The 14,946-nt window shown below is 38.8% G+C and overlaps 1 protein-coding gene across 2 annotated transcripts in view; it reads left to right on the forward strand.

The window, feature by feature from the left end:
* The first annotated feature begins 13,783 nt into the window (after nt 1-13,783).
* Nucleotides 13,784-14,946, forward strand: part of LOC143714310 (T-lymphocyte surface antigen Ly-9-like) — a 122,208-nt gene continuing 121,045 nt past the window's right edge. For both annotated transcript variants that reach the window (XM_077205460.1, XM_077205461.1), the window contains exon 1: nt 13,784-13,851. In XM_077205460.1, the coding sequence (XP_077061575.1) occupies nt 13,794-13,851 (58 nt within the window). In that variant the 5' untranslated portion in view covers nt 13,784-13,793. The remainder of the gene's footprint in view (nt 13,852-14,946) is intronic.

Genomic DNA, 14,946 nt, shown 5'->3' on the forward strand with positions numbered 1-14,946 from the left:
ACTGGTTACGAAAATTAGTCACCAATATGGGTTGTCTAGTCAGTACACGGGAGGCAGGGATATTTGTTGAAAGATTTAGAATATAGCCTACTTTGAAATACAGATGCACAGGCACTATTTCTTATGATTTTTACAGGTGTGGTTCTAAATGAAAGGAACTAAACATCGATGTTAAAATAACATAACACAATTGAGGCTAATAACTCTCCCTAGTCACTTAAATAAACAGTGCTAAATATGTCCTGAAAAGTGAAATACAATAAGAATGCCATACAAGCTACATACAACAGCGACAAAGGCTATGGAAGCAGATCAGTCTCATTATTAATTCATGTATAAAACTTGATTCACATATGCGTAGACAATTTCACATGCATGAAACAATTCATGTGCACAAAAAAAAAAATTCACATGCGTGAAAAAAAAATATATATTCACAATAATCAATTCACATGCGCAAAATAAAATTATATATTCATAAAATACATTTCATAAATGGAAAACACAATTCGTAGATATATAACTGTGCACAAAAAACTTTGAAATTTTAAAATTTACAAGTTTATCCTTGAATGTGAATGTGCAAATCGTCATTCACGTGTGAATCACCTTGGATTTGTGTGTGTGTTTTTGAGGTTTTCCTGGCAGCGCTCTCCTCCTACACTGATCAGTGGTACTCTTTAGCCAATCAGATTTAAGCTTATGAATCGACCAATCAGCAACACGTGAGGGCGTGCCTACCTGCACGTTCATGGCTGAGCAGAGGTATGTGCAGTTGATCGGTTCGTTTCTGTGTGTTTACTGAAGTTTAAAGGATAATTCCGGTATTTAACACCTTGAGTCTGTTTTGTAGTTTGTTTTGGATGAACTAGAGTGTTGGACACAGAAATTTTGAAAATGGGTCGTGTCTCGACTTTTTGACTATTTTAGAATCGCCTTTGACCGCTTCAGAGTGGCTGTCGACGGGCATGCACAAAAATGTCCTTAAAACAACCCTTAACGATTGTTTTCAAAACTGTTCGTTTTTTACCAACTGTTTGTAGTTTTTTTAACAAACTACAAAAACAGACTCAAGGTGTTAAATACCGGAATTATCCTTTAAGAAGATAGAGATCAGTTGAATCAATAGTTTATGAACTATTAACTGACGTAAGCAAGTGCTGTGGTAATCAGATGTCCCATATTGTGTCAAAAAGGAAGAAGAATGATGCTGATTTTGTTGTATTTTAGCTGCAGGTACAGACAGCTCTCTTCCAGTTACAATCACGCTAATGATTGTAAAACAATCATCTGTGTGGCCAATACCCACCCTAGCTCTCTTAGCCTTGGGCTCATCGAGATTGTTCTTTAAATAGTGAATAGACCTATTTTTATGAGCACCCATTGTTTATTTGCTATGTTGTGCAATTTGTGTATGTTGTTATATTATTACACTTGTTGTTTACCTGCATTTTTCAGGATTTACGCACCTTTGGCATGACATCTGGATAGCAGTCACAAACATCTTAATTCATGTTGTTTCTTTATTCTCTTTTATACTTTATATTTATGTATTAATGTCTTTATATATTGGTAACACTTTACAATAAGGTTTCATTACTTAAAGGGTTAGTTCACCCAAAAATTAAAATTCTGTCAGTATTTACTCACCCTCATGTTGTTCCAACCCCGTAAGACCTTCGTTCATCTTCGGAACACGAATTTGTCAGGTGGATGAAGAGAAGACCCAAACGCAAAGGTACACTGAAAATCTTTAATATTAGTTCAGTAGAAACAACTCAGGTGGCCGCTTGGCAAAACTTCAACAGAAGACAGTCTTTGGAAAATGTAACAGAAAGTCTCTCAGTTAATGAAACAGAAATACGTGGCAAAAACAGGAATCCCAGATGGCAGAGACTGGCTGCGTCTGAGAAAGAGCTGTGTAGGAAACGCCAAACCGATGACCACTCACGTTTGCTGAGGTTGGATAAAGCAGAGGCGGGGAAACAATGTCATCAGAATAATTCTGGCAGGAGACGAGACAAGACAAGACAGGACAGGATGCAACACTACTGGATCAACGAGCAGGTAGAAACACAGCATTTGGCAATAATCTGACAAAGGAAAAGGTAAGCCTAGAAATAGGGAGTAGAATCAGAGAAAGTGGGAAACAGGTGCAGAGAAGAGGGAGGAGAGATGGGATAGTGAGAAACGGCTGGAGGTGAATGTTATAATGAGTGTGAATGAGAGTGTGTAAGAGGATGAAATAAGGAGTATGACCAGGAGAGGGAGGCAGAGTAAAAGAGAAGGATACCAGGATCATGACAGTAATACCCCCAACGCCCCCCCCCCCCCCCCCCCCCATCAAGGAGCGCCCCCTGGCGCAACTGAGGAGGAAGACTGGCGGGAGCGGTAGAAGTCATCGATCAGCGAGCGGTCCAGGACGTCCCGGGATGGAATCCAACTTCTCTCCTCAGGACCGTAACCCTCCCAATCCACCAGAAACTGAAGACCACGACCTCGAGGGCGGACGTCAAGAATCTTGCGAACCCTATAGACCGGCGCGCCCTCTACTCGGATAGGAGAAGTGACAGGACGAGGAGGGGCGGGAATAACGGGCTTAATACAGGACACATGGAAGACAGGATGAATGCGCCAAAGGTTAGCGAGCAATTTAAGTTTGACTGAGACAGGACTAAGAATTTCAAGGATACGGAATGGACCGATAAATTTGGGTGCCAGCTTACGCGAAGAGGATTGGAGAGGAAGATTAGCTGTGGACAGCCAAACCCTCTGTCCCACAGAATAACGAGGGCTCTTGACTCGACGCCTATTAGCGAAACGTCGGGTACGAGATCGGGACTTGCAAAGAGCAGACCTCACTCCTCTACAAGTGCGTTTAGCACGCTGTATAAAGGTTTGGACGGACGTAACTTAGAGTCTGAGTCTTGCGAGGAGAAGAGCGGGGGCTGGTAACCAAGACAACACTGAAAAGGAGATAACCCAGTAGCGGATGAAGGCGCGGAATTAAAGGCGTACTCAGCCCAGGGGAGCTGCTCTGACCAGGAAGCAGGATTGCGAAACGAGAGGCTGCGGAGAATACGACCGATAGTCTGGTTAGCTCGTTCGGCCTGGCCATTGGTCTGTGGGTGAAAACCGGAGGAGAGAGTCGCCAAAGCACCAATCAGACGACAAAACTCCTTCCAAAATAAGGAAGAGAATTGGGGACCACAAGGAAGAGAATTGGGGACGACAATTTGGGCCGTCTCCTTAGCAGAAGGGAGTTTGGGTAATGGGATGAAACGAGCGGTCTTAGAAAAACGGTCGACGACAGTAAGTATCACGGTGTTCCCCTCAGAAGGGGGAAGACCGGTGATAAAATCCAAAGCGATGTGTGACCACGGGCGAGAAGGTAACGGGAGAGGACGAAGCAGACCGGCCGGAGGAGAATTACTAGATTTAGTCTGAGCGCAGATAGCACACGAAGCAATGAAACGGCGAACGTTGCGCTCATAAGAGGGCCACTAAAACCTTTGAATGCTATTACACTAAGTTAACTGACTAGAGGCCAACAGAGAAGGAAATGTATAGTTGAAATAAAATCGTTATTTTTGTTTTGTTTTTCGCACAAAAAGTATTCTCGTCGCTTGATAAACTTAAGATTGAGCCACTGTAGTCATTTGGACTATTTTAACGATGTCTTTAATAACTTTTCGAGGCCGGCAAGTTTCAATCCTTTTGAAGCCTATGGAGGAGTATGGGGGAGTGATCCAGCTCTCCGATTTCATCAAAAATATCTTAATTCGTGTTCTGAAAATGAACGAAGGTCTTACGGGGTTGGAACAACATGAGGGTGAGTAAATACTGACAGAATTTTCATTTTTGGGTGAACTATCCCTTTAACATTAGTTAACATGAACTTATAATGAACTGCACGTGTACAGCGTTTATTATTTTTCGTGAATGTTAATTTCAACATTTACTAATACTTTATTAAAATCCTGTTAACATTAGTTAATGCAGTGTGAACTAACAATGAACAGCAGTATTTGTATAAACTATAACGTTAACAAAGATTAACAAACACAGCAACAAATGTTGCTCATCGTTAGTTCATGTTAGGTTAATCAATTAACTATGTTAACTAATTAACCTTATTGTAAAATTTTACCAATATATTCAATATGAATTTCCTTATGTTTTGTGCTGTATTGTCATCTCAAGGTTTTTGGTGTCACAGGACAATGTTGTGAAGCATTAATTTTACTTTGCCTGGTAAAACAGGCAAATCTGATTTTATGCTGATCAGACAAAGGTATACTTATCATAGAGAGGCAATTAAGATCATGCAACTAAGATTACTCAGTAAACTTAATTCAAATAGCATCACTTAATCTCCTGCGTCCTCTGTCTACACCTCTTTTACTTGGTTTTGACTGCTCAGACCAAAATCTGATATATCCTGACAGAGAAAGTGTCTGGAGAAAGTGAGAAAGTGGATTGAACACTTTTTTTTGTTTACTTTTCACCTGATGTATTGCACTCATCATTTGGCCATAAACATGTATCTACTTTACAAGCAAAGACGACTGACTGGATATCACAACTATGGAAGAGACGTATATTTCTCTGTACTAAATGTCGTGCTTCATACTTAAGATTGTCAGTTCATGATCTTCATTATGTAACAGGAACATTAATCATGACCAAGTCATTTATATACATATTTTATTCCCAAAGGATTCAGAATCTTTCAAATTATTAAAACTTATACATCAAATTTATCTGTCTTTGAATCTTTTAATAATGCATGTGTTACGGCCAGCTCACAAGCCGCGGCAAAGGAGACAACACGTTGGATATTGCTCAAAAGAATAACATTTATTACAGTAAGAATAATTAAATGAGAAGGAGACGAGACGGAAAACAAACAAACAACGGACTCCAAGACACAAATGGCACGAGGATGGGAGAGCGCACCCCGTCACAGCTGAAGGGAACTGCTTTCAATTGCCGGAATCAGCTCCAACACAGGTGTAACTCCTTAGTCAATAATGACGTCACTCACTCTAACTCCATCCTGCAAACCAAACAGAAAGAAACACACACAACCCACAAATATGACCCATACTGGGTTCATAACACCCTCCCCAATAGAAAAGGGTTTACACTTATGAAACCCAACCTAAACCCTTCACCCGATAACCCCCCACATTACTGTATAACACCAACTTCATCTTACCCCCAATTTCCTCAGCAACTACGGGCCCTGTAGAAGCAATTTAAGAGAGTAAAGGAAAGCAAGACAAAACATCGTTCATAAACAGTTAGGAGGCGCTAACGCCTCTTTCTCAATCACCGAATAATTTAACTGATAAGAAGAAAACTTCTTTGAAAAATAACTCACGGAACGGTGAATCCCCTGATCGTTAGCTTGTAACAGTACAGCTCCCGCACCCACGTTGCTAGCATCCACACACAACCTAAAAGGGCGGTCAAATTTGGGAGCTGCTAACACGGGAGCGGAAGTGAGCAGTGATTTAGCTGCCTCAAAAGCTTCCTGATAGACAGAAGTCCAGATAAAATCGGCTTTTGCCTTTAGCAAATCAGTGAGTGGGGCTACCACGGTGGAAAAATTCCTACAAAATCCCCGGTAGTAACCCACTAACCCCAAAAAACGCATCAATTCCTTTTTGGTGGAAGGAGAAGGAAAGAGATCAATAGCCTCAACCTTGGCCCGAACTGGACGCACACAACCCTGTCCAACGACCTTATCCAAGTAAGCCACGGTGGCCTTGGCAAATTTGGCCAAATTGACCGTCAGACCAGCCTCAACAAAACGGGAGAACAAATCTGCAATGCGACTCATGTGCTGCTCCCATGAATCACTAAAAACCACCACATCGTCTAAATAAACCGCGACTCCCTCCAATCCAGAAACAACCCTATTCATAAGTCGCTGAAACGTTGCAGGCGCATTTCTGAGACCAAAACTCATAACATTATAAGAAATTACCCCTCAGATGTAATAAAGGAAGAGATCTCCTGAGCCCTTTGGGTCAACGGAACCTGACAGTAGCCCTTGAGCAGATCGAACTTACTTACAAATTTCGCCGCCCCAACCCGATCAACACAATCCTCAAGACGAGGAAGTGGAAAGGAGTCTGGCTTCGTCACTTTATTTACCTTCCTATAATCGGTACAAAACCGATAATAATCCATCAGATTTATTGACAAGTAAGCAGGGGGATGCCCAGCTGGAAAATGATGGCCGTGCAAAGTCATGATCTAGCATATATTGAACTTCAGCAGACAGATGTAAGAGTTTATTTGGGGACACACAATAAAAATGTTGGCGAATGGGCTCAGCGTCCCCAACATCAATATCGTGCTCCACCCATTGTGTACACGAAGGTACATCACCAAATAAAGAGATATGATGATTCATAATAGCAGTCAAGTCGGTACGTTCACTCTCTGTTAAATGGATCAACATTTTATACAAATTTTTCAGAGTCTCTGAATTTTTAAGACGTCCCAACAGCACCGTATCCTCGGGGAAAGAAACCCCTTCATCAATTTCCTCTTCCAAAGGAACAGGTGTAATACTCTCAACTACCAGTACAGGTTTCACATCTGTTCTGGTCTCTAACGCTTTAGGAGAACGACAATAATAAGGCTTCAACAAATTAATATGACACAGCTGTGTTGACTTCCTTCTCTCTGGGGTGGCAATAAGATAATTTAAGTCAGTAACTTGTTTCACCACTACATACGGACCAGTAAACCGAGCTTAAAATGGTGAGCCCTCCACAGGTAACAGAGCCAACACTTGATCACCAGGCATAAATTGTTGTTTCTCAGTTCGCCGATCGTAAAGTGACTTCATACGTCCCTGCGAAGAATGCAATTGTTCTCTTGCCATCTTACCTGCTTCATACAATCTGCGCTTAAAGTCGTTCACATAACTTAACAAATTCTGAGGCGGTGTACCTTCAGTCCGGTTATCGCGGAGCACAGCCAGTGGTCCCCAAACGGTGTGCCCAAACACCAAATCATTGGGACTAAAATGAGTACTTTCCTGGCTCACCTCACGCGCTGACAACATCAACCACGGCAATGCCTGCTCCCAATCACCCCCCAGCTCTGTACAATAAGCATGCAGCAGGGACTTCAGCGTCTGATGGAAACGCTCCAAAGCCCCTTGGCTTTGAGCATGATAAGCACTAGCTTTATTGTGCTTAATGTGCAACAGTTTCAAAACCTGTGAAAACAAATGAGACGTAAAATTAGAACCTTGATCACTTTGCACAATCTTTGGAATGCCAAAAATAGAAATGAATTGAGTCAAGGCCTTCACCACCGATTTTGCAGTGATCGTACGGAGGGGATAGGCTGCAGGGTACCGAGTCGATGCACACATCACAGTGAGCAAATAAATACTACCCGATTTTGATCTAGGCAGTGGGCCTACACAATCAATAATCAAGTGCTCAAAAGGTGGACTAACAGCAGGAAAAGGAAACAGTGGAGCAGGTTTGATCTTCTGATTCGGCTTGCCTGTTAGTTGACAGGTATGACATGTCTTGATATACTTTGACACATCCTTCTTCAATTTAGGCCAAAAAAAAAATGACGAAGGATTCTGTCATAAGTCTTTCTTACCCCTAAATGTCCAGCAAGTTTATCATGAGAAATCTCCAACACCAATGATCGATATTTCTCTGGAACTACCACCTGCATGATAGGATCCCCAGCAAAGTCACTTCCATGAGGAATCCATTTCTTCACCAACATTCCATCCTGCAAAAGATAACCCTGAGCAACATGCCTAATTTCATCAGAAGACATCAAACTCTCAAACAATGTATGGAGAGAAGAATCAAGTTTCTGCTCCTGGATTAAATCAGAAGAGGAAACAGAAAAATCATCAGGCAAGGAAAATGCTGGTCTACCCAAAGAATCAGATGTTAACCTTGGCTGTGCAGAGGTCATGGATCGAGTTACAGCACAAGCAGTAAATACCTGTGGAAACTTCTTGTTGCTCTCATCAGGACCTGGAAGGGGAAAAGATGAAACCACAGGAGGTGAAAAGGTAACAGGCCAAACCCTACCCCCTGCCAAATTATTTCCCAGAATGATATCCACCCCCTCCACTGGTAACGATGGACGCACTCCAATCACCACTTCTCCATTCACAAGTTCAGATGACAACATAATTTTATGTAATGGGACAGATAGGATATTGAACCCAATTCCTCTAATAAGAACACTAGTCTCGGTATCACTCACAGAGGAAAATGGCAGCACATCCTGCAAAATAAAGGACTCCGATGCTCCCGTGTCCCTCAGTATCGTTACTGGCACATTTGTCTCTTTACCAACAAGCGACACGTGCCCGTAAGTAATAAAAGGTGCATAATCTCCATCCTTTAACTGGTTAACTGCTGTAGGAGATCCTTCAGAAGACAAGCTAACAGAATTCAACAATGGTGCCACAAGGCCTGCTGGTTTAAGAGGAAGAACTTTTCCTCCTTTACTCTTACCTTTAAATACAGGGCACTCATTTTTCCAATGGCCTTTACCACAACAATAATTACAGATCAGAGATGAATCCTTGGGCATGTGATCTACTTTATCTTCAAAAATATCATCCCTTTCCCGAAACTCAAAACTACTCTTGTGCGTTAAAATATAGTCATCAGCCAATTCAGCAGCTTTAGCAGTTGTTTCAGCTTTCTGCTCATTTATGTATGTTGCTATTCGAGCAGGAACAGAGTTCTTAAACTGTTCAAGCACAATTAAGTTAGTCAACTCTTCAAATGTAGTTACCTCAGATGCCATATACCAGCGACTAAATGCTGTACTTAGCTCTCTAGCAAACTCAACATGAGCCTCCTTCACACCCTTAGAAAATGTTCTAAATTTTTGTCGGTACGCTTCTGGTACTAACTCATAAGCTTTTAAAACAGCCGCTTTAACGATATCGTAATCATTGCAGTCCGAGAGTGACAGGGCAGAATAAGCTTTTTGAGCCCTGCCTGTGAGCACACATTGTAAAAGCAGTGTACGTTCCTTACTAGGCCAACCTCTTGGCTCCGCTATTCGTTCAAACAATATAAAAAAGGTATCTGGGTCTCGCTCGTTAAACTTAGGCATTAACCTCAAATTCCCAGCAGTGTCAAACACTTGAGCACCATGCAAAGCATCAGTTGAACCATTTAGTCCACCTTCTCTTATTATTTCCAGGCGATATTTCTGCAGCTCAACATTAGTCTGTTCATTTCTAGTTTTCTCACGCTCTACTTCCAATTTCAAACGTTCCTGTTCAAGCTGTAACAACAATAATCGTTCCTGTTGTTCAAAAGTTAAAGAGCCGACATGAGGTTTAACTTGAGAGGTGGTAGCTGTATCGGAAATTTCAAACAATACAGCCTTTTTTATTAGTTTTGTTTTAAGTACCTCTCTAATTGTACTATCCTTTAACCTCTTATCTCCAAGTTCAATTTCGTAATGATCCGCAATTTCGATTAACTGATCTTTTGTACACGGATCAAGCAAACCTTCGAAAGGAGAACTAATAAACTCTTCGACTAGATTAGACATCTTTCCACCTTAAATGCACGTTACAAATAGAAAAAAAGTGTTTTTACAAATCCCAGCAGGAGGAATAAAATAGTTCCCTCTAAAATCTAACTAACTCAACCCTATAATCTTCATGTGGTTACTGGTGAGGGGTATTTTAAGCACCAACTCCCACTAATACGAAGAAAAGCAACCAGCACGCTGGCGACTCACTCATATCATGGATATGGACCCGAGACAACTGCTCTACTCACGGTCGCCACACAAAAATAAAAAAAGTTACATTACATCCACTCGTTCCAAAAGGGAATGAGCAGCTAAACCTAACCAGGGAACACATATATTGTTAAATATTGCTCCCACAACAGGATCTGCAAAAATCACTTACCTCCTACAAAAACAGGATGGAACAGCCAAATTACAGATACAGCACTCCACACATTCCGTTGTCAAAAACAAACCCAACGCGTATTTCCTTCAAAGTACGATGTATAAAAACATCCCAAACAATAGTGCTAAACAAACAATCTTACAATTTTACATTCGGTTAATCAACACGCCGATTTACTTACATAATAACCGAACGCAAAAAAACAAAAACAAAGCGCTTCCAAATCATGTCGAAATACAACTGGAATTTTCAAACGTTAAAGAACGGACGAGCCCCCATTTGTCACGGCCGGCTCGCAAGCTGCGACAAAGAAGGAGACAACATGTTGGATATTGCTCAAAAGAATAACATTTATTACAGTAAGAATAATTAAATGAGAAGGAGACGAGACGGAAAACAAACAAACAACGGACTCCAAGACACAAATGGCACGAGGATGGGAGAGCACGCCCCGTCACAGCTGAAGGGAACTGCTTTTAATTGCCGGCATCAGCTCCAACACAGGTGTAACTCCTTAGTCAATAATGACGTTACTCACTCTAACTCCATCCTGCAAACCAAACAGAAAGAAACACACACAACCCACAAATATGACCCATACTGGGTTCATAACACATGCATAGCAGGTCTTTATTTCTAGAGCGTGTATATAAAGTCAGCAGGAGACAAATGAATACAGTAACAATGCATCACTTTCGACCTCTTGTTGAAACAATTCTCAAAATGGATGTCTTGCAACTAAACTGTTTTGAAAGAATTACAGTAGGAATGGTAAGATCACAGAACTGCTGTCTGCAACTTCATTCATCAGCTTTCTCCGAAATCTGAAACAATAAAATGATATGTTGGCTTTAATTAAATTTTTTATGTCAACAGGTTACATAAATTAACTTTTTTATGTCAACAGGCTGCACATAACTGGGTTATGTTAAACAAACATAATTTGTTCATATAACACTCAAATAAATATGTTGGCTTCAATTAACTTTTTTATGTCATCAGGTTCTGATATGTTGGCTTTAATTAAATTTTTCATGTCAACAGGTTCTGATATGTTGGCTTTAATTAACTTTTTTATGTCGACAGGCTGCACATAACTTGGTTACGTTGAAGCAGTGTTAAAGTTAATGAGATAATTAAGTGAATAATTGAGTGATTATTGAGCATTATTGAAGACACCTGAACAATTAGAATCACTGAAGGAGAAAAAAAATTAAAGTCACCATTATGGTGATCAGTGTTTGGGCTCTTGACCCTCACATCATTAACTTTAGATTTTGTTTGGCTGCTGTACATGAGTTATAACAGCAATATGAACAAATAGAAAAGGTGATCTGATGGTGTTGGTTATGTTTTAACATAATCGTTACATCATATCGTTATATCATAATCGTGGTGGTGATGGCGCAGTGGATAAGACACATGCCTTTGTTGTGAGAGACCTGGGTTCGAATCCACTGTGAGACACCAATGTGTCCCTGAGCAAGACACTTAACCCCTAGTTGCTCCAGAGGCGTGCGACCTTTGAAATATAGCAATTGTAAGTCGCTTTGGATAAAAGCGTCATTTAAATGTATATCACAATCATTTGACCCGATTCAATGAACTCATATAGAACCCAATTTCTGAGTTAAGTTTACCTTATGGATTAAAGCAGCACTGTCATTGTAGAGCATACTATTTTTAGCCTTTTTAACGAAATCCAAATAATCAAATCAATAAAAAATAAACAAAAAGAATCAAAAAAAATAGTTTATGTAGACATTAAGAACATCATACACAGACATCAAGAATCAGACTGTGAATATCAACAATAGTGACAATTATAAAGCATGTTGCAGTGCATTCTGGGTGCCACCAATCAAAACTCATCCATGGCTCCCATCATGCATTGCTGCATGAAAAAACAATGAGCTTATGTTCAGAGGTGAACTGTTTGTCACAATTGCTGAGATTCATACGCTAATTCTTGATGTCTGTGTGTGCCTGCATACAAATGTTTTTTTAAGAGTTTCTTTTTTTTTATTGATTTGATCATTTGGATTTCATTGAAAAGGCTACAAATGATATGCTCTACAATGGCAGTGCTGCTATAATCCATAAGGTAAACTTAACTCAGAAATTGGGTTCTATACCAGTTCAGGTCAAATGATTGTGAAATAATCAAAACATAACAACACCATCAGATCAGCTTTTTTATTTGTTCATCTGGCTGTAATAACTCAGATACAGCAGCTAAACGAATTCTAAAGTTAATGATATGAGGGTCAAGAGCCCAACTAAAACAAACAATGATCTCCATAATGGTGACCTAAAATTCCGGTTTTCTCCTTCAGTGATTCTGCTTGTTATCATCAGGTGTCTTCAATAATGCTCAATCATCACTCAATTATTCACTTAATTATCTCATTAACTTTAAGACTGCTTCAGTGTTCATTTAACACCCAGCTCAGAGTTTAATTGGGTCGCTTAATATAACTTAATTCCATTGTTGAAGTTACATGAACAAATTATGTTTGTTTAACGTAACCCAGTTATGTGGAACCTGTTTACATAAAAAAGTTAATTAAAGCCAAAATATTATTTTTTTGAGTGTACATAATATATGCAGCTTAAAACAAAACAGATGTCTCCTATATATGCACGTCATTACATTATCATCATCATCAGTTGAATGTGTGGTGGACAGGACATGAAAATCCATAAATACTAAAAATAAATGTTTATTACATGTGGACTAAACAGCAGTTAATAATCTATTGCTTAAATTGATTTTTAACTTCAGTAAACACACCGAAACGAACCAATCAACTGTGGTCGAAAGCTGATGATGTACCATACAGGTAGGCACTCCCTCACATGATGCTGATTGGTCGATTGATAAGCTTAAATCTGATTGGCTAAAGAGTACCACTGATCAATGAGTGTAGGAGGAGAGCGCTGCCAGGAAAGTCACAAAAACTCACAAATCCAAGGTGATTGTGAATGACAATTTGCACATTCACATTCAAGGATGAACTCGTAAATTTTAAGCATTCAAAGTTTTTTGTGCTGTCTATGTTTATTGATTTTTGTGAATATATATATTTTTTTCACGCACATGAATTTTTTTTTTGTGCAAATGAATTTTGTTTCATGCATGTGAAATTGTCTACCCATATGTGAATCAAGTTTTTTGCATGAATTAATAATGAGACTGATCTGCTTCCATAAAGGCTGTCACTGACTGTAAACTCGACCATAAATAACTAATATTAACTTATCTGATATAATTGTAACATACTTGTGGTTACCGACGCACACAAACACAATCTGAAGCTTAATTTATACAGGTGAAACTCGAAAAATTAGAATATCGTGCAAAAGTTCATTTATTTCAGTAATTCAACTTAGAAGGTGAAACTAATATATTATAGACGCATTACATGCAAAGTGAGATATTTTAAGCCTTTATTTGTTATAATTTTAATGATTATGGATTACAGCTTATGAAAACCCCAAATTCAAAATTAGAATATTACATGAAATCAGTTAAAAAAGGGATTTTATATACAGAAATGTTGGCCTTCTGAAAATTATAATCATGCATATGTATAGTTATATATACTAAATACAGTATATTACTTTCACCTTTTAATTTGAATTACTGAAATACATTATCTTTTGCACGATATTCTAATTTTTCGAGTTTCACCTGTAAACTGAAACTCAACTGACAGCCGTTGCATCTGCAAGCCAGTGCATCATGTGCAACATGTCGGGAGGCGTGGTCTGAGCGAACACTCCCTGTACATGCTCTGGCCAGACTCACATCACTTGATCCTTTTGCACAAGAGCAATGAACTGCAAAGACAATCTGTTATTGTTATTCCTCTGTGGCTTCGCTGCACTCTCTGGTAGGATCTGACTTCATAGAAATGTTAATAGACTGAGGTGAAGCCGTTTTTCTTATATATATATATATATATATATATATATATATATATATATATTTATATATTTTATATTGGCTATATATTTTGTAGTTGAGATCAAAAGTTGTGATCAAAGGATATTAAGAATAGTCATCCATATTAACTTTTCTTTTCATGCATACTGCATTATTTTATACCAATTCAATATTATAAATCATATTATAACATCTACATTTTCAGAAAAAAATATTAAGGCCATAGTTAATGTTCTTAAAGCAACACATGCACTTTTATACTGACCACTTGAAAAAATTTACTTAATTACTTTAATTTTAATTTTAATTACTTAAAATTTACTGTAATTTTTGGACACTTTTAAATGCAAATATGAGGTTTACATGCAAACTGCTGCAATGAGTGTTTGTTTGTTCGGCCTTTAATAGAAGACACTCACAGAAAGTAAAACATTTAGATAAGTAATCAAATTATAGTGTTACAATAAATATTCTTTATTGGCATTTATGTTTCTGTGAAGAACATTTAAACATCGATGGAATATTTCCATTTCACAAAAAAGAAATGGTTATTTTAAGAGCTTTTGACTGAAAGGTTCTTTGGGGACCCAACATGTTTTTTCTATCGCTGCTGAAATTCACTTTATTTTCATAGTTCAGCACAAAGTCTGTATTTCAGGAACTATTTTGAGTCTTGTTTTATCAAGCACTGATTTGTTGGTTTCAAACATCAGTTCAAAACAGTATTAAATTATAATCATATTATTTTTGCTAACAATCTGTAGGATAAACAGAGGAACACAAGAGAAACACACTAAGTATAAATAACAAACGCACATTTGAACTCAGAACAGTTTCTTTACAGATATATAAATGTCAGGTCAGGACATATGTGTTGTAATTTTACACAGCTTTAACTTCTGTTGGTCATTACATTGGTTTGGTATTTCTAAGTTACCTTTTACCTTTCAGCTGTTTTTATAATAATTTTACTGTTTAAGCTCTGATTTAAAAGGGACTTGCGCAAATCCCCATTTGTGACAACTTACCCCGTACAGTGTGA

Source organism: Siphateles boraxobius, unplaced genomic scaffold (genome assembly GCF_051911475.1).
Source record: "Siphateles boraxobius isolate OS27281-9 unplaced genomic scaffold, OSU_SipBor_1 53, whole genome shotgun sequence".
In the NCBI taxonomy this organism is placed as follows: Eukaryota; Metazoa; Chordata; class Actinopteri; order Cypriniformes; family Leuciscidae; genus Siphateles; species Siphateles boraxobius.